At 40.9% G+C, this 21,207-nt stretch overlaps 2 protein-coding genes across 2 annotated transcripts; both read left to right on the top strand.

Annotated features, from left to right (window-relative positions):
- Positions 1-1,077: 1,077 nt before the first annotated feature.
- On the top strand, positions 1,078-7,266 carry LOC133002896 (caspase a-like). The gene is made up of 7 exons (XM_061072487.1): positions 1,078-1,171; positions 2,160-2,248; positions 5,730-5,897; positions 5,987-6,271; positions 6,762-6,892; positions 6,945-7,053; positions 7,153-7,266. Exons 1-7 carry the CDS (start codon positions 1,078-1,080, stop codon positions 7,264-7,266), a joined length of 990 nt encoding a protein of 329 aa, XP_060928470.1.
- LOC133003281 (erlin-1-like) lies at positions 3,538-4,605 on the top strand. The gene has a single exon (XM_061072963.1). The coding sequence runs from the start codon at positions 3,538-3,540 to the stop codon at positions 4,519-4,521; it is 984 nt and encodes a 327-aa protein (XP_060928946.1). The 3' UTR covers positions 4,522-4,605.
- Positions 7,267-21,207: the final 13,941 nt, after the last annotated feature.

Here is a 21,207-nt window from a genome sequence, read left to right as displayed (position 1 = left end):
ATTAAAACACGATGTTCTGTATCTCGGACATAAATGGACCATGAATCCTTTGATGCTGAGCCTTTGATGCTGAGCCTTCAACAAACAACTCCACTCCTGCAGAGACAGTGTCAGTGGTCAAAGGTCAAAGGAATCTTTATACAAATAATGTTATCATAATTAATAAGTTCCTGTTTCTACCTGTGTCTCTCTCTGTTATCAGTTTGGGTGGTGAACTGGGAGACATCAAGAAGAGAAGAGCTGCTCTGGTGGCGTCGCTGAAGAATCACAAATCAGAAGTCTCCAGGTCCCAACAATCAGGTCACTTTCTATACATTACACATTACATTAAATATTTTAGTTGTATTGACAGGGTATCCGCGGGGTCTGGAAAAGTATTAAAGTTGATATATCAATTTAGGGAAAATCAAGACCCTTAAAAAGTATTAAATTTGTTTCAAATTCAAGACTCTTTAGATGTGTAGCCGATCGTTTCTTTCCTCTTATACTGTCCGGCCTCAGCCGAAAAATGACACGAGAGATGGTTATTGAATCGTGACATCACAACCGTTTATTTTCCTTCACACTTCAAAACTTCTCTCTCGACAACGCCCCCTTCCGTTAGAACCCCCCTTTAAAACAAGAGTCCCAACCAACACTCTGCTTATAACAGGAACTACACATCAACCTTGAAGCCACTAAATAAAATAGCTTACAGATGTGTTGCTTTTTCGATGTGAATAACATATTTGTCAAAAATTGTTAAAAGTTTATGTGAATAAATGTATTCTAGTCCTCACAACAGTGTAACAAAAAAATACCTGGCGTTCAAGTGTGGACGGGGCTCGAGCGGCGTTGCTAGGCAGCGTATGTATCAGAGCGCGAGACCACAGCACGAGTAGCGCTTGTCGTTGAATCTTCCATGTAGCGGACGGCTAGCTGCAAATAGTGCGCTTTTAATTATTTATATGGCTGCAAAAGAATTGGCAATGGGGAAGTGTAAATTCGACGTGTCGTGTTTGGAACACGAGCAGTTCAAGCACTAACGGGCCCGAGGCAATTTCAAGCCTGTTGCAGTCGGTGAAGAGAGAACGATCGATGACCAAGCACACGTCTCCGGGTTGCATGCGTTTGCGCACTGCGGCAAGGATAAACGCTTCACTTCCTGTAGACAGCAGTTGGCGCTGTGATTGTAAGTCATGGTGTCTTTGTAGATGTCATCAGGTCAAGACTCTTGCCTTACATGTCTAGTTCGGAGTTCATTGAACCACATATGTCTGAGATACAGAAGCTCGTGTTTTGATGGCGTGTCATCAAACTTTGACGCCAGGCCACATGTCCCTATTGATTTTTGTACATGTCGGCCAATCGTAGTGCCGAGGCTGCCCTTTAGGGGGCGCTAGTCAGTTATTTTGCCACGCTCATTCCTTAAAACCATCTGAATGTCTCAAGGGGGGGCTGTTGCTACACAAATGTAGTTTGAGGGAGATGGACCCATGAACACGGTAGTTACAGCAATTTCATGTGTTATGGCGAGTTTGATGCCACGCCATTAATAATGCGCTTCATGAAAAGTCACAGTAATCTTATGCCTAAATTATCAATGTCTTGAGACCCATTTGACACAGTTTGGCGTGGTTGCGCAAAGTAGATGAGGAGGAATGCTTCCAAGTGTAAGACGTTCTCAAAACAAGACATTTCCTATTGCCACCAGGGGGCGCTGTGATTTTATGTCATAATTTCGTTACTCTTGTCTTACATGTCTTTGGACTCAATTGGACCAAATATGTCTGAGATACAGAAGCTCGTGTTTTGATTAGATCTCCATCTTGTTTTGATGACACTCATCTAAATTTTAAGTTTATCTGATGAAAACTCTACGACACGTATGTCAAAGTCTCCCTACCTCTAGTCTGGGGGTTAGCATTGGCTAGCTGGTAGCAAGTAGCTGCCTCTGAAGTTCTCCACTGACAGAGAGTACTAAATCATTTTTAGACCAAACATACATTAAAAACAGCTTCATCTCTTCGGCAGCACAACCCATTTGGCAAATATGGAAAAATAAATAGTTGAATTGTTGGGGCTGCGAAAGATGGATCAACACATCCCTAACCAATATTGTACTTTCAGACTCAAATACTTAATTTTATGACGTAATCTTGTATTTCTGTGGTTTGCAGTTGCAGAGCCTCGGAGCATTAAGGAGGAGCCGACCACACTCATCCCCACTACTGAGGATTTCTGGAGGGAGAAACCGAACAAGAAAGATGTCAGTCTCTCATTAAAGTCATATAAATGTGGCTTAATTGATAGAATTACCCTATTGCTATTTTATTATCTAGTGGAAACAATGGGACATTTTATTGAGTTAGTTTGCATCTCAGTTTATCTCAAAATTTTCTTAAATGTATCCTGTGAAAGTTTTCATTGTAGACATGGTACATTTTTGTTTAATTTACTTATAAGTAGGGTTGCAAAATTCCGGGAATTTTCAAAGTTGGAAACTTTCCATGGGAATTAACGGGAATAAACGGGAATATACGGGAATTAACGGGAATAAACTGGAAATGTTGTGGGTAATTTATACTAACTGTATTTACCTTGTCATATACAGACATAAATACAAACATTTTGTTGTGTCATAGGCTGATTTGAGCCCTGAGGAAACTGTGGGCACTTGACTATATGCTTCAGCATCTTTGTGTCATTCTTAACATAGGTCTTTGCACAGTATTTGCAAATGTACACAGCCTTTCCTTCTACATTGGATGGGGTGAAATGTCTCCACACATGAGATAGTGCACGTGGCATTGTTCTGTAGAATAAGATGAGAAAAAAGTTTGTAAAAAACACTAATGCAATGCCAGAGATATAAATAGTTAGCCAAACAATTGGAATCATCTGTAAACATATTTTACAATTGATGGATAAATGACTGGAAATAGGCTAGATGAACAGATGAACAATCCTCAATCAGCATGCTAATATATTTTCCCGAGTAATATCATGGAAACTTACCTGACTAGTCCTGCACACTACAGCAGGCCTCAATAGCCCTGCTGTAGAGTGAAGGATGCTGGGAGTAATCTGTGCATGTGATGGAAGAATGCACAGTGGAGGGTTGAAATTCAACGTGCAGCGTGTGATGCATTCCATACATCTTTAAAATAGAGTTTTGAATGATGTTTTTATTGCTCAGCCTTTAATTTGCATAGTTTTGTTTTTTTCAAAATTCCCAAAATTCCTGAGCTTAATATTCGCGTGGAAAGTTTCTGGAAAGTTTCCGGAAATTTACCGGAAACTTTCCGCCCCTTTGCAACCCTACTTATAAGACTACAATATCCTGGTATTTCCCAGCGGCCGTGAAGGCAGCATCATGTCATAGTAAAACGAGAGTGGGACCTGTTGGGGGCGGGGGAGGTGAGCGATAGGACCGGGGAGGGAGGCTGTTCGATCACTGTGGTCATTCCGTTCCGTGGATCAGAAGCAGGACTCTTTATTCCACAGATCACAGATTCTTGTTTCTGACAGTGCAGCGCGAGGTGAGCGCCAGTGAGAATGACGATGCCACACGTAGGGGCCGTGTTTGCAGCAATAACAGGACTGATGGCCATCCTGCTGCACTCCTCCATTCACAAGATAGAGGAAGGACACCTCGCTGTGTACTACAGGGGCGGGGCGTTGTTGACTTCCCCGAACGGTCCTGGATTTCACATCATGCTGCCTTTCATTACCACCTACAGATCAGTGCAGACAACTCTCCAAACTGATGAGATCAAGAATGTGCCTTGTGGAACCAGTGGTGGTGTGATGATCTATTTCGACAGAATAGAAGTAGTTAACATGCTGATCCCTTCAGCAGTGGTGGACACTGTGAGGAACTACACTGCCGATTATGACAAAACTCTAATTTTCAACAAGATTCATCATGAACTCAACCAGTTCTGCAGCGTTCACACACTACAGGAGGTCTACATAGAGCTGTTTGACATTATAGATGAAAATCTGAAGACTGCTTTGCAGAAAGATCTCAATGCGATGGCACCTGGACTCACAATACAGGCTGTCCGGGTTACCAAGCCAAAGATCCCTGAGTCGATCAGAAGGAACTTTGAACTCATGGAAGCAGAAAAGACTCGTCTGATGGTAACAGCTCAGACTCAGAAGGTGGTGGAAAAGGAAGCAGAGACTGAAAGGAAGAAGGCAATTATTGAGGCTCAGAAAGTGGCTCTAGTAGCAGAGATCCACTTCCAGCAGAAAATAATGGAGAAAGAGACGGAGAAGAGGATCTCTGAAATAGAGGATGCTGCTTTCCTGGCCAGGGAGAAGGGCAAAGCTGACGCTGAGTATTACACTGCTGCCAAGTTCGCTGAAGCAAACATGATGAAGTTAACCCCGGAGTACCTGGAGCTGATGAAGTTCCAATCCATAGCAGCTAACAGTAAGATCTACTTTGGCCAGGACATCCCGAACATGTTTGTAGAAGGAGCCAACAGTGTCCCTAAGTCCGCTGAAGGAGACAGGAGTGCAGAAGGGCAGTGACTCCACGGGCACAGGACAGGAGAACCTGATGAGGACTTTGTCTTGTCTGTGGGATGGAGAGCACTAAACTGAAGTTGACGGGTGGGATAGGTTTGCAGCTAGCTTAAGCTGCTGAAATCAAATCAGATTTTCTTTGATACAAATTATTTCAAAATGATCCATGGTTCAAAGCTAATTAATATGGGTTAATAAATAGTGAATAGTGAATAGTGAAATAGTAAATAATCTTACAGGTTATTTACAGATTATTGTGAGGTGGCTCAATGCACATTCTCAGGAAACTGGACTTTTATTTGAATAAAACGGCTGCTTGAAGCTTAACCCGGCAAAAGACAGTTTTGTAAAACAAAAAAAGAAAAAGAGCTTAAATGTAGTATTATGCTATGATTTTTTTTTGTCATAAAAACCCTTAAACTAAATTTAAAATCTGTCTCCTGCAATTATTTAACGTGACAGTTTTATAGCATGTCACCGTTTTGCTACACCATCTGTTTTCAGAAGGTGTCTGACATTGAGATAACACAAAAAAGCCCCCTGCCACTGTTTACATTTTTGTGTATTCGAGATTTGATGTATAACAAAATTGTCCAATCTTTGCTTAATATTGAATTAAAATAACTTTAATTGTGACACAAGTAACATGCAACTCCTAATTCTAATAGTATTACACTCAGTGAGACACAAACACAAGCGTGGTTGTATTACAGTGAATGTTGATATTGCTTGGACTTAAACCTGATGCAAATTGGTGCTAGTTTTTGTTGTATTTATCAGTTTTTTGGATGTTCTTCAGCTCTGTGGATCAGAAACATGGAAATACTTACACTATTCAGAATTCAAGCCTTAAATAACAATGATTCACTCCAGACTGAAGGATTCAGTTATGATTGTAAACCAAGAGGCTCCAACGTAACCCTAAGACGTTTAGGGTTTTGAAGTTAAAGGCTGCATACTGCATTTGCTTAGATGGTGGGTTCAAATAAAGCTACAACAGAAGGGTCTGAATTTCACTTAAAAGATGATTTCCTTTGTTTTGTTCAATATTTTGTACAATCTGTGAAATTTAAACATTGTCTCTTTGTTTTAAAAAGGTTTCTATGACAAAATGTTTTTAAGTTTTGACAATGTTCTACAATAAAACCTATTTTGGTATCTCTAAAAAAATTTAAAAAAAAAGACTACAATATCCTTTAAACTCTTCTTCACAGATTTACCCTGTGACCAGAGAAAAATATAAGAATCTTGTGGCGCTGCTAATCAATAATAAGAAGTTCACGCTTAAGCATTTAAACAGACGTGGAGCTGAGGAGGATGCGGAGAAACTTCTCAAAGATCTGGGATATGAGGTGGTGAAATACACAGACCTCACTGCAAAGGTGCGTCACGGTGAAAAGGGGAATACATATCTTTTTCCGGGTTGACGATGAGTAAATGAAACCTAACTCTTTCTAATTTCTTCTCACAGGCCATCGATGAAGCTCTATTCAAGTTCTCTGAACATCCAAAACTCCAAGGAACAGACAACGTGATAGTGGTTCTCATGTCTCACGGGAAACTGGGAACTATCCTAGGTGTCGACTGGACACCGAAAGCTACACCACTGGAAACCTCAAAATCTGATGACAAGGAACCGGATGAGTTCCCAATACGCAACATTTATAAACACTTGGGTCCAGAGAAATGTCCGGCTCTGCTGAACAAAACTAAAATCCACATCATCCAGGCCAGCAGAGGAGATAATTCTCATCCAGTCTTTACAGGTACACCAATCTTTCTCTAGTAAGGGCTACGCCCCAACCATAAATTTAAAGGTTTGAATGGAAATTGATGTGTTGGAAGTTGAGGAGAAATTAATGCACGTTGAATGAAGGGGTTAAGGTGAAGCTGTGTCTCATAGGCTTGTCTGAGAGGAGGGAGACTCTTGTTCTCAGGCATTATTCCACCAGTGCTTATTATAGGACACCCAGCCAGTACCTAGAATGAGACATGCAAGCGGTAAGTAGTTGAATGTAGGGATGAGGAAAGGAGCATGAAGTACTGAGGGTAGGGATGAAGGGAGAGGGTAAGGATGAGGGATGAAGGGTTGCATGTAGGGATGAAGGGAGAAGGTAAGGATGAGGGATGAACGGATGCATGAAAGGATGAGGTGATGAAAGTAAATAAACTTAAATGAATACAAATTCATGAAGGTCTTGTTTTCTGTATCAATCTGTATTAAAAGTGGGCCACATGTTTCAGAGGAGGAAGGCGCTGTGCTGGTAAGCGACTGTGGGCCTGATGAAATCAGAAACCAAGAGATATCTCCTTATTGTTGGTATAGATTCGACCAAATAGAAGAAAACTTCATCTCTTTTCACGCCTGCACACCTGAAGATGAAAGACGATAAATGTATCTTCTGTCTTTTCGTGTTTTGCGTTGCAGGCACCAAGGCATATAGAGATACGGTACGGGGGTCTTTGTTAATCCAGTTTATTGTCGACGTATTCAACACCCACGCATATGAGGATGACATCGAGAAACTTTTCCGAAAAGTAAGTGTAGAATTTCCTTAAAGGGAAAATAACATCAGTAATAAAGCAGTAATGATGGTCTTGTTTTTATAAAATCTTATACCCTGTCTGTTTCCACAGGTCATGCGACGCTTTGAAGAGTACCGCCCTTCAAACATAAGGCAGATGCCGATCATGGACAGAAGCACACTAACAAGAAGCTTCTACTTTTATCCAGGTCTCAATATTGTTTGAGACACTTCTTCTTATGAACATGTTATATCTTCAGGGGTTGTACACGTGTTCATAATGTGTGCTATTGGCACATAGGGGATCTATTTACTTCAACGGCCCATGTCTTCGTCAGTTTTGTATTATTACATTTTTACCCTTGGGTTAGGGTTTGGCCAGAGAATCTTTTTTATCCCAGGGTTAAGGGCTGCATACGGTCTATGTGCAGATCTTAGCTGACACAGGTTGAGAGGTGGGGGACACCCTGGTCTGGACAGTTTAATATCGCAGGGTTGTGTGTGTGTGTATATAAGCAGTTAAGGAAAAGTACAGTGAACTTTCATACTTTTGTACTTTTACTTGTGTAAGATTCATCAACAACAGTTCACACTGTGATGTTACATTTATGAGTAAACAAGAAAAGTTGAAATAAATATGAGAAAAGAAAAGACAAATTGCGTCTCTTTGCACATTTGACTATATGCACATTCCCTTTGAAAATTGTTAAAATTGTCTACCTCAGTTTTTATGGATGGGTGTGATGAGTGAATATGAATTAGGATTTTTCTTTTTTGTTTTCCTTTATTATATTTTTATATTGTTATATTTAGACATGTATCGACGACATCAGGTAGAGACACGTGGAAAAAAGAATTTCGTTGCATTGATAACTTGTTATTTCTGCCTTTGAATCCTTGAATCCTTGTTGGACTTCGAAGAAAATCGTCTCTGTAAGTCGATGCCTCCAAATCAAAAACACAAACGCACTGAATGTGATTTTTCAGACAAACTTTACTTGAAATGAAAAAAAACAAAAAACAACTTGGATCAAACAAACATAACCATGTCGTCACAATACAACACAAAGGCAACAGGTCGAGTAGGCCACATGGTAACATGGTTGCATTGTGCACGTCTGATGAGTCTTTCACGGGGCTACTTTGAATTCATACTGACTGAAGTTCATTCACACAAATAAACAGAAGTAGTTTGACAGGAGGATGTGCTCTTTTCTAATCTCAGGGTTTGTATATATAAAAGAAAGACATAATACAACAAGCGTAGGACCTCCAACCAGACGAGACTCAATTTTAACAGCTTCATTGAACATACTGGCAGTGTTAGAGAGCTCTTTTATATATATATCAGTTTACACTTTATACAAAACAAACAGGAGACTATTAACAAGCACTCATGTTCCCATCCCATGACTCGCACTCTGCACGTTTAGCTACAAACAAACACGCTCATCACCGCTCACTTGATGCATGCATAGTCACTCACACCGCAGCCACAGTCAGAGAGGCTGCACGACTGGTAAGGCCCGGACGAAAGGGACATTTGAAAAAGTTTGGCAGTGTGATGATGACTCTACGAGCAAAACAAAAAAAGTCTTCTTCCCCTTTTTACAACAGAATACAAAAAAAACGCCTCTTTACAGTGAACCAAACCATGCAGGGCCTTCGAAGGGTGGTAGAGGACATCCGAGACAGTGTAAAGAAAAGATAACGGAAATTAAGACAGGAAAAGAAACAGATCTATAGATATCGTGGCTTTTGAAAACATTGCCGATAAGTGGCCTGATACTTTGCCTGTACAGCACGAAGTAGACATTACAACTGAATATTTGGAAGTTGGAATGTATTAGTATAGCGATATGTGGCGTTTAGCAACTTGTTCCATTCAAGACTTCACTTTTGGAAACATCATATCTTTGACAACACAAAACACTCAGATAAACAGTTTGCAGCACCGCACATTTACAAAATAGCAAATCATGCGAAAGCACCTCTGGCCCTGTACACTGTTTCAAATGTGTTTATCGTACAGCAGGCACGGCACCTTGTGCTAAACGTGTTGTAGATTGCATTCAGGAAAACAGGAAACGGAATTTGTAGATCTGCTGTTTTTGCTCCGTGTGTGTGTGTGTGTTTCTGTGTAACTGGGACAGAGGGTTAGGCCAACGTTCCCCCGATGATGGAAGCAATGACAATCCCCAGAACCACACAGCATATAAGAATCATGATTTTCTTCTGATCAGTGTTAACAACAGATAATCCGAGGTAGCATTTGGGGAGCAGAGGAAAACATGTTAGAAGTATGACTTAACATATTTGATCGTATTCATAATATTCCGAACAATATGCAGATTGGAAAAAAGCAGGAGTAAAGAAATGGATGTTTGCGTATGGAGTGTGGGTTGGATGCATCGTCTACCTTTAAAATCATACATTTATAGTTCCTGCATTTTGTTCAGAATAATACATTAAACAACATATATTACATATATTTATTTTCACACATGCAACAATAATACAAACTTGTATTTAAAGACACTGTGTAGAAAATAGAAATTCTGAATTTTATGGACATCTAGTGGTTGTAGAAGGTAGCGCAGAAAGATAGCTCTTGAAATAAGCCGTGTATGGAAGTGGCTTTAAAGTAAACTTAAACTGTGTAATCTCATTTTCCAGGGTTGATTACTGAAAAAGGCCTATCTCACATTCAGTCAATCTTCAGATGAAAGGCTCAATGGCAACTCTACTGTAGAGGCTGTGTGACTGGGCCCAAACCTCTTATCCCGAGAAGTCCTTTCATATCCAGAAAACGTTACAATACAATACGTTTAAATATATTTTCTTTCATTTCAATGAATAAATAGCATATATATATAAAATTACCACATGAAAAATTTCTATTTCTTACTGTAGCAGCAGTTCCTGACTGCACATCACAGAGCCAACTGTAACACCTGAACACTTTGTACTGTGCTGTGCATCACGCCAGGTCCTGCCTGCTCTGTGAGGTTCTCTTATGGTCCTAAGTGAGTCCAATAGTGAGGGCGATAATGAGGATCATTAGACATAGTCCAACACAACCTCCTAACAGGATCTTCTTCTGCATGGGGGACAATGAGATGGGAAACAAGAAGACTGGAGTCAAATCATAATTCAGTGGAAAAAGGAGAAAGAATAAAAAGAAAAGGAGAAGAGGAAATGTTGTTGCTGCACAGTGTTTGATTATAAGTGGGTAAATAATTATACAGATCAGGACCCTTGAAGGGAGTTGGGGTCATGTGGTGCATGGAATTATTCCACCTTTGAGTGCTGTTACAGATATTTACCAAGAGGTGGCACAGTTGTTCCACTGTGGTGGCTTGTAAGAAGAAGGAGAGTTACATGGGATAAATACACACCACTCTCTGTGAATATGGGGAATGAGGAGCTGGAGCCAGCAGGTGGTTAGCTTAGCTTAGCATTGAGACTGAAAACAGGGGGAAAGAACTGGCCTCAGTCTGTCCACAGAAAATATCTCCACCAATGAGCACCTCTAAAGTTCAGCTCACTGATTAGCATGTTGCATCGGTCTAGTTTAAACATGTATCTATTACTTTTAAATGTCTATTTCAGCTTTGGTTCAGTTACTTACCCATTTCACGACCTCTCTGCTGCAGGCGATGTTCAGGTGTTACAGGACTCTCACTGTTCTCTGTGCTGTCTGCTACTGTTTTCATCTGCTGTTCTTGTTTTCTTAGTAAACAGGATTACGCAAAACCGCTCTCTATTGTTTTTTACCTCATTTTGTTCTCATCCACAACACTGTCACCACAACAATGACTCTAAGCTCTAGAGAACAGAGAACAGCGCTCCCCTTCTAATATGCAAAGCTAATTTTCTTGTGATTACTCTTTTTTTGAGGAATCAGTAGCCTGGCTGGGAGGGTGAACTTGACAGATTCCATCTGTCATCATGCCAACAGTGGCAGGAGGAAGCTGGGGGAGAAGACAATGTCTGGACTGTTTTGCTTACCCAGATGAGCGCCATGATAGGGAATGTTACTGGGTGGAATTTTTTGTTAATCTCCTTCCTCATAGAGGTCATAATCAGGAGCAGAACAGCTTCTCTGAGCTGATTTTGATCCATTAAACTGATGATCACTCAAACATCACTCTTCTCTCCTGCCTTGTGGCTGTAGCTAATTATTAAATATACACTTGCTGAACATTTCTTGAGGTTTTCTTCTTCATCAGCATCTTCATTAGCCCGGTCAGTGTTTCTGTTGAGCCTCACCTGATTATCAAATCATGCCCATGCCTCATGATAGGAATGCAGCTGTACCAGTTCAACAGACCAACCAGACATTCTAGTCATGGTACAGTACCTGGACCAGCCTCTCAGACTACACCCCACTGCAATGCTTCACCTCTCCACACAAAGGCAGGGATCCTCTGTCACACATGTGATTCTTTGCTGTATTTTCATAATGTATTTAGTTTATTTCTGTTTTTGGTATGTATTCTCTGTTGCTTTTGTTACTATAACCTGTATAAATTCCATCTATCCAAAATTCCGTTGAATCACATAACTAAATGAATGTTTATTTTTCACTTACTTATTTGTTTTGTTAATCTCTGATTATAAACTAAGGTCATTGCAGATCTTGTTTTTTTTATGCCAGCACACCTAACAGGGTAAAAGGGAATAATAAAGTCCCTTTGAACGGAATAAGAAAAAATGTACAAAAAACATTTTGTTTGTATGAATGTGTGGGTGAATCTCTTTGAATGCTTTGAATGGTCATCAAGACTAGAAAATACAAATAAAAAAATGTACCATGTTTCTGAAGGAAACTTAGATAAATCGGTTAATCATATATATATTAGTATTCTGCTTTAAGATGTAGTGCAGAGTGAATCTGTATCCTTGTTGGTCCCAGGTAGGGGCGGACTTGGACAATAATACAGGCCAGTAATTTGACTCCTTTCCAGTCCCCCCTTTTCAAGCAAAGCATCAGACCCCTAATTTTACAGGCTAACCCTATTTGTTGATGTGATAGTTACGAGACTAGTAAATAAGTATGAGTAACTCACTGCCCTCTGCAATCTTTTCAATCACATCATCTTTGTTAAGTGCCATAAGAATCTGTTTATCTGTTGCCACAACCAAAACAGTGCATTTACTTTGAAATTTTAAAACAGATGTTCTGATGTTGTCATAGTGAGACTCTGAGGTGGTGAAGTTTCATTGTGAAGTGAAATTAATCTTTGGTAACAGATAGATTCTCAATGAACGCCTGATATTTTGTAACCTGAATTATTAAGTTTGACTAATTATTCACACACTGGTATAAGAAGTCATTCATTTTCTAAGTCTCGATTTCTTGTGTAAGTTTCAAAGGCAGTTATCATTTTTTATTATAAATTGTATGTATTATGTGTCATTGCTTTATTCTGTTCAATAATTGTTTGTAATTTAATAAATGAATCGATTAATTAATGAATGCGTTCACAGACTGAACAAATGTGACGTCCCATTTACAGGAGAGTCGATTTGATTTTGAAATCACTCTAACACACTTGTAACTTAATGCTTAGAAACAATGCGCACTTGAAATGAGTGGGGGCTAGTCTGACCCTGTGTTTCGGAGTGGAGGCTGGTTTGAACGCAGTCCTGTATTGCTGAACATTGTCTCTGGACTGACTTGGTCCCTCCCTGGTGAACATGTTGCTTATTTTGCAGTATTAAGCTGCATCTGAGGCAAGAGCTTTACTATTCTTAATTATCTCCCTCTCTGCTCCACCTATCCTTTCCTTCCGACCATGACCTTCCATTTCGCTGGCGACTTGGTATAATACTATCGGAAGTGGATGCTTGGCTGCTACAATGATTTCAGATAGTGGAGCTGTAATATCATTTGGCTGCTGAGTGCGTTGCAGAGAGATGTCAAAGGTCAACATATCATGAACTCTGGTGTCGCTAACATCCTAATATAGGAACAAACCATAATGAGAGTGAGCAATGCAAATACTGACTCACAGGCTTCCCACCCAAACACGTTGAATATATATGATTTACCTGTGGAGATGTGTGAATATATATTTGAATAAAATCTAAACCCGAGCTGGATTATACATCACCTTCAGAGTACACTTTCACACCTATAATACTACTTACTCTTGATAGCTGTGGGTTAGTTACCATTTTACTGTTGTTCTTCTAAACTACAGAACATGGTAACATGGAAACACAAACACGCGCCATTTCCTGGGATCATGTCCATGGAAGGCTCTTCCACTTCCGTCTTTCTTTCCTAGTAGAGAGGTCAAGGCCATCAGCCCAGATGTTGAATGACACTGCTTCATTCCACCAGAGGGATGGAAAAAGTGACATCAAAGAAATTCTCCTTTATCCATTTTAGTAACGCATTAAACTCACTGTGTTTACAAAACCTAGGTCAGGATTGAAGTGTTTTTAATGTCATACATTTATAATGACACAAAGCTGAGTTAAGACTGTAAGAGGTGTTATGGAAAATTCCACTGACCAGTGTCTAAAGTAGTGGAAATCCCCTGACAAGGTTTCTCACTGCTGTGATACTGTCTACCTGACAGGATGGAACCCTTATTTTAGGATGTTGTTCTTCCAACTGGTACCGCGAACGGACGGACACAGCAGATAAGACACAGAGGATGATCTCATGTATTTCATGTCTACTTTTTTTTTATATTATGTGTTATGTAGTAGGTAAGAGCGTGCGTGTGTGTTTGTGTGCACATATTTTCAAAGTTCCATTGAATTGGGGCGTGTTCTAGCAATGTGACCCCGCCCCCGTGTTGACTGACAGGTCCACAGGTGGAGTGTGACACTAAAAGTGAAAGTGCAAGATGAAAGCACAGGACGCGCGGTTGTGTGTGTGTGTGTGGGTGGGAGTATGGCAAGCCGTTTGAGCATTTATTCCAAATCCTTGATATTAAATTTCAGTCCCCTCCACTAGTTCGGTCTTTGTCAGCACTAGTTGGACATTTGGCAGCACTAGTTCAGCATTGTAGTGTACTAGTTGAACAAAAAATCTTACTAGTCACTCTTTTACAGCAACTAGTGGCACTTTTGTTCAACTAGTTACAACAGAATATGTACTAGTAACACTGTGAGCTGCACTAGTAGCACCAAAGTCCCTACTAGCGGGCTTTTTGCCGCACTAGTGGCCCTCTGGACCGAACTAGTATTGCTGAAAGTGTTACTAGCTAACGAGTGAGCTGCAAAAGCTCTGACATGTAAGCTAGTCAAACATGGATTCAGCTCACTAGTAAACTAGTGGCCTACAATTTTCTGCATTAGTTGAACTAGTGGGAGCCCAAATGCACTAGTAAGCTATAGTGCAGGCAAATATACCCACTAGTTTACTAGTAAAGGCCTATTTGGACCTTACTAGCAAACTAGTGGGGTGCAAAATGTGTACTAGTAAACTAGTGGGGTCGAAATACCCACTAGTTTACTATTAAAAGCCTATTTTGACCTTACTAGCAAACTAGTGAGGTGCAAAATGTATACTAGTAAACTAGTGGGGTCAAAATACCCACTAGTTTAGTAGTACAAGCCTATTTTGACCTTACTAGCAAACTAGTGAGGTGCAAAATGTTTACTTTTAAGCAAGTGGGGTTGAAATTTGAGCTAGTTAACTAGTTGAAGTGTCTTTTGACCTTACTAGCAAACTAGTGAGGCTAAAAGGGCTTACTAGTAAGCTAGTGACAGCTAAAATGCCTACTAGCTTACTAGTGGAGAACATCAGCAATATATTTGCAGCATTGACTCGAATAAACACTTTGCAGCATAACTGAAAGTCAATGAATTGATGGATTATTGTCAGTAATGGTCGAGTATCTTAGGAGAAATATTATTTCCATTCATATAGAAGTCTGTTCATCATCAGACACAACAGCAAAAGTATTCAATAATAAAGAGAGAGACAGAGAGACACACACACAGAGATTGAGACAGACAGGCAGAGAGAGAGAGAGAGAGAGAGAGAGAGAGAGAGAGAGAGAGAGAGAGAGAGAGAGAGAGAGAGAGAGAGAGAGAGAGAGAGAGAGAGAGAGAGAGAGAAAGAGAGAGAACATTTACATGGTATAAAAAGCCTATCAAGTCTGACTGGTTGAGCCAGTTCAGTCCTTGCCATCACACCCCCCAACTAACAAGTAATTCACCTGATCACAACTCACACCTACATACACATGCTGGGTGTGTGTTAATATAGTTTTAAACTTGACACATTTTGTAAGTGCCATAAAATACGAATTGTTCTCAAAACGCAAACTGTTTTCCCACACTCTGTTTTACATTATCCTACACTTGTTTGTGATATTGTGGGACATTGTGCAGTTTACTTAAGTGCGACGACACACTGAACTTGTGTCGTGCGTGGTTGGTCTAACTCAGGGTCTTAACATGAGGTGTGTGTGTGTGTGTGTGTGTGTGTGTGTGTGTGTGTGTGTGTGTGTGTGTGTGTGTGTGTGTGTCTGTCTGTCTCTCTGTCTGTCTGTCTGTCTGACTGTCTGTCTGTCTGTCTGTGTTTAGCAGTGGTCAGGGATTAGGGTTGGCTATGAATTGGTCATGGCTAAGGTGTAAATCAATGCAAAGTCTTAGTAAGGATAGCTGTATAGATCTGTCTCTCTCTCTCCCTGTATGTGTGCATGCCTTTCTTAAGCTATGAGGGCACAATTTGGTTCAATATTGTTAGGAGATTTTGACTGGTCCTCAAATATTTATAGGGCTATTTGAGGGTTAAGACATGGTTTTAGGGTAAGATCTAGGGTCGGGGGCTAGGGAATGCATTATGTCAAAGAGTGTTCTCACAGCTATAGAGAGACAAGAGTAGGTATGTGTGTGTGCGTGTGTGTTTGTTTGCACATATGTTCAAAGTTCCATTGAATTGGGGCGCGTTTTAGAAACATATTTCGGAAGAAATGAAAAGAAAACTGTTTGAAAAAAAAGTACAGTGCGCACCCAAACTCAGTACAATGCTGGATGAGTCAACCAGTTTAAGCAAAAAGAGTTGCTTGATATTATATATTAGGGTTCAGCTACCAGATATGGACAAGCCTACAAACATTTTTACTGAACTGGTAGAGCTAGATGATCTAACTGCTCAAGGCATTGTCCACCAACTCTTAACTGCTCTAGAGCGCCTGCATTTGACTCAGGATTTTCTCTCTAAAACCCTTATTGGAGTAACTTGTGATGGCGCTTCTGTCATGTTAGGACGCAAAAACGGAGTAGCGAGTAGGCTCCAGGCCATTTTCCCATACATTACAGTGTGGCACTGCTCAGCCCACAGGCTTGAGCTCGCAGTCCCGGATGTAGTGAAAGAGATGGGAGCTATAAATCACTTTAAAATATTGATGGACAAGTTATATTCACTGTATAGCACATCTAACAAAAACCGAATGCAGCTGAGGGAGTCTGCAGAGAGCCTAGATGTCCAGCTATGCAAAATAGGTCGGATTTTAGACACTAGATGGATGGCATCAAGTTTTAGAACCGTTGAAGCAGTGTGGAAGAACTATCCAGCACTTTACAAGCATTTCAAAACTGCATCAGAAGATCCCTCCCGTGATAGCGTCACGAAGCAAACATACAGTGGACTTGCTATGCGCATATCTTCGCATGCGTTTGTGAACAACTTAGGCATCATGTGCGATGCATTGCAAGAATTATCAGAGCTCTCAGTCGAGCTTCAAAAAGGAGACATTACCATTATTTCGGCACACAAGACAATTTGTCGGGATATCAGGGTACTTGAGGCCATGTCGGATCGGCCAGGGCGCTACACTGAACTGAGCCAGAGGGGAATTGAGGAAAACTCTCTCCATCACATTGAATGGAGGAAAATCAAGCGACAAAAAACTCGACCCGAAGCAGTTTTTCCTAACTGTGGCTAAGAACTTGGAGGAACGTATGTTGTCTCAAGGAGGCCGGCTGCCTGATAAAACTGGATACAACAAGTTCATTGAGGAGCTGAAGGTGCTTTACGCACAGTACTGGCCTGAGGACGCAGGTGCGCTGTATGGAGAGACTGAGGTGGAGTTGCTGTGCCAGCGCTTTAACATTGCTAACCCGCGCACAGTCATACGGGCCTACAGGAAACACAGGGACTCGGATGGAAAAGACATCCCCGATGAACTGATGGAGCTACTTGTAGCTGTCAACAGCATTCCTATTACGAGTGCTGAATGTGAGCGCGGATTTTCGCAAATGAACTTGATTTGCACTCCCAACCGTTCCTCTCTGCTCACATCCACCATATCATCGTTACTCTTCTTAAATCTTGTTGGACCCCCCCTGGCTAAATTCAATCCAGTCCCGTACGTGAGGTTGTGGGTGGCCAAAGGACACAGAACTGCCACAGACACACGCAGTAAAACCCGAAACAGGGAGGAGGAGGAGAATCCGGACATGGTCGTGATGTGGGGTGTTTTGGACAACTAAATATGGTGAGCATACTGTCTATTAATAGGCCGCCGTGCCAATCTTTAAATAATAATAATGGAAGATTTATGTGATTTATTGTAAGCTTTGAACTTTTATTTTTTATGTTTTACAAGTTAGATCTATGTTGAGAAATGAATTGCTGACTGTAAGTCCCACCTGTGTTGATGTGGGCATTTGCCTGTGCTGTGCAGTATAGCCTAAAATAATTGTAAATTATTGTCATAAAATTTATACCATCGATATTATTTGAAATTAAGGCTTGTAAGTCCCACAGCATTGTCAGTGGGCATTTGCATGTTTTTTTCAGCACCGTTTTCTGTATGCGTTCCGGGACCTGTGCCCGTCTGGTCATCCCTGCGGTGTCATATGTACTTTGCGTTCCGGCACCTTGTGATTTACAAATTAAGCACTGGTTACAGTCAGAAAACATAAGGTTAACCTGGGTCCCACTTGCCAAACCTAACTTTCGAAGCTAACATGGGTGCCACTTGCTAGCTGGCCCGTTGTCTTTGAGAAACGTGCTAGCAGTGCTAAATATGTGTTAAAACACGTTTACCTTCCCCTAACTTGCGTAATTAAACCGCCGATGTAAAAAAGGTACATTCATAAAATGACATCGATGCCACATGCTAGCTGGGCTATTGTTTGAGGAAATGTGTTTACGTGTAGTAGACCTTCTCCCTGACTTACATTTCAATTTAGGATGAAAGCTAGTTGCAAGGGTAATAGTGTGCATTACATAAAGTGTACATGCCATAAAGTTAACTTTGATTATGAACGTTTTGTGCTGTACCATCTTATAGATGCTACAATGGACGTTGAGGAGACTGAGACCTCGCTACTGGAGGGCTTACCTGGATCCTCCTCACCTAGGGAGACATCTACCATTTCCACTCCACCTCGATCAAGTACGCCATTAAGTACAAATACGACAGATCTACCTGGTAAGTGCTGCAATAGTAAAACTGCATCAACATATGGGCATCACAAAGAATCTTCATGTGATGCATCCACTCATCCTGTGTAGTATAACAAACAGCTGATGTCAAGATGGTTACCACCACATGCCAAACCGTTAGGGATAAAACTAACTTTATACCTGTCCTTTCTTTCTTAAGGGACAAGGACCCAGCAGCAGTCAAGGCGATTGAGGGAAACTGATCTGCTACAGGAGATGAGACTCATGGCACAGGCATGGAAGGAGGACGTTGCCAGAAGTGAGGCCCGGGAGGAGTGCTTGATTAGCAGCATCCTCCAGAGCACTGACGCTATGATGGAGAGGATGATGCAGAGATTTGAAGCTTTCCAATCTCGGCCAAACGCACCACAACAACCACAACACCATCAAAACTCGACCTGTACATACCTCGCTTTAAACTACATTTATTGTTCTCCCCATTCTCTCAATAGATGTTATATTATTACCATGGGTTTTCTTATATTTTCCATATGCACTGTCCATATACACCGCCTTACTTATTTGCACCTTACCGTTCATACAGCACAACTTCATAACTCTACCTCAATGTATATGTATACCTTTTATACTTGTGTGCTTTTATACCTTGTTTTACCTTTTTAGTACTTCTTATAAATAAAACACTTCACTAAAACTTCTGTGACGGAGTGTTTCTTTATTTCTGGAATAAAACATATGTCTTTTTGCACCTTGGACGCGACCTGTACATACCTCGCTGTAAAGAATATTTATTGTTCTACCCATTCTCTCAATAGATGTAATATTATTACCATGGGTTTTCTTATTTTTTCCATATATGCACTGTCCATATACACCGCCTTTCTTATTTGCACCTTACCGTTCATACAGCACAATTTCATAACTCTACCTCAATGTATCTGTATTAGAGATGAGCCGGATACTCGGCTAAAACGAGTATCCGGTACGGATAAAGCACTTTTGCCGAGTACGATTATTTTACGAGTAATCGGAGTCATTATCTGTGCTCGGACTGAATGAAAATCCTCACACAGCGTCACAGCGCTCCTCCCTGCTCACTCACTCACAGAACAGCTCTCTGTCTCTCAGTCACTCAGGTTCACTGCGCATCGGGACTGTTCCATAGGCTCAGTCAAAGAAGCAGAAATGATTTGTTCATTTCCCGACTGGGTCTTCGAGTACGAGTCTTTGTAAAATGTTTCACGAGACCTGCATTGGCTCAGTAGAGGAGCGCTGCAGATGCGAGGGACGTTCACTGTCTCCCGGAGAAGTGAACGCTCTGTGTTTTTAGTATGCAAAGACGTGAATTGTATTTGTTCACGGGTCATGGTGACTGGTTTTGTTGTTTTCACTTTACATTTACACTTACTTTACAGTAAAGTAAACCTCTATTAAATACAGTACAACATGACAGTTTGTATGGTTTGAAATTGTCATTTATGATCACACTGGCATTTAATTATCACGGCAAACAATTACACTGCACTAAACTTTAAGTGTTAATGTAAGGTGAAAATAGCAAGGCCAGTCTGTGTGACTTGTGAACGAATGTGGATCGCGTCTTTCTGTGCTGGGGACACAGAGTGTTCGTTTCTCCGGGAGACAGTGAACGTCCCTCGCATCTCACTCACACACACACACACACACACACACACACCTGGTGTGGAAATAAATTAAAAAAAAATAAAAAAATCATAAAAAAAAGAGTTAAAAAAGAAGGTTATGCTGAACCAGCCCACTTCCGGGTTAAATCACACCCACTTCCGGGTTAGGCCCCGCCCACTCCGGGTACGGATACGGATAATTCATATGGTTAACAGATACAGATAATGCTGTACTCGCTCATCCCTAATATGTATACCTTTTATACTTGTGTGCTTTTATACCTTGTTTTACCTATTTAGTACTTCTTATAAATAGTCAAGTCAAAGTGTTTATTGTCGCATCCACCAAATTGCTTCAGTGCAGCGAAATTCTTGAGACTTGATAAATAAAACACTTAATCAAAACTTCTGTGAGTGGGTGTTTCTTTATTTGTGGGATGAAACAAACATGAACTGTATAATAATTGTATTTACAAACTATAAAAAAACTGGCATTAATGTATTGAATATCAAGACGTCTAAAGGTATGGTCGGCGCAGGGGGAAGTTTGCACTCAGGTAATCTGTGAGGGCGCCTCTGATCCTCTGTCCATTTGTGTTGTCTGCATGATTGTTGGCACGGACACCTGGCTGTGGCAGGTTTGATGCAAGTGTTTCTGCTTCCACTGACCAGTTGGGATTCACAACTTCCTTCTCATTTTCACAGAAATTGTGCAACGCACAACAGGTAGCAATCACTTTAGGGGTGAATGAATAGTGGAAGTCACTTCGCTTCATCAAAACTCTGCAGCGTGACTTCAGTCTCCCAAACGCAATCTCTACCGTGGTCCTTGCAGAGCTTAAGTACACATTGAAGGACTCCTGCTCAGGGGTGATGTTTGGGGAATGGATGTAGCCTTTCATGATCCAGTCCATGAGAGTATACGCTGGGTCTCCCAACAGGAAGTGGCCGATGGAGACGCCATTGATTTCTCTTGGTTCCTGGGAGGAGAAACAATATAATTTACCAGGGTTGGACTCGTTCACTAAATGGCACATTCCCATTGTTTACTAAATGGCCCAGCATATTCACACAAAGGGCGGAACTTTAAACTGGATCACCAACATTCAGCTATTCACACATGTATGCATATGTA

Source organism: Limanda limanda, chromosome 6 (genome assembly GCF_963576545.1).
Source record: "Limanda limanda chromosome 6, fLimLim1.1, whole genome shotgun sequence".
Taxonomy (NCBI): domain Eukaryota; kingdom Metazoa; phylum Chordata; class Actinopteri; order Pleuronectiformes; family Pleuronectidae; genus Limanda; species Limanda limanda.
The sequence above is the reverse complement of the archived record's forward strand: the minus strand, read 5'-3'. Positions and strand labels throughout refer to the sequence as shown.

What these genes read in the sequence shown, in the direction of transcription:
- LOC133002896 (XM_061072487.1), top strand. Translation starts at nt 1,078, where the DNA reads ATGACCAAGCACACGTCTCCGGGTTGCATGCGTTTGCGCACTGCGGCA. An exon ending in GAGGAGATAATTCTCATCCA is followed by an intron (nt 6,272 to 6,761) that starts GTCTTTACAGGT and finishes CATGTTTCAGAG; the next exon opens with GAGGAAGGCGCTGTGCTGGT. An exon ending in TCGAGAAACTTTTCCGAAAA is followed by an intron (nt 7,054 to 7,152) that starts GTAAGTGTAGAA and finishes CTGTTTCCACAG; the next exon opens with GTCATGCGACGCTTTGAAGA.
- LOC133003281 (XM_061072963.1), top strand. Translation starts at nt 3,538, where the DNA reads ATGACGATGCCACACGTAGGGGCCGTGTTTGCAGCAATAACAGGACTG.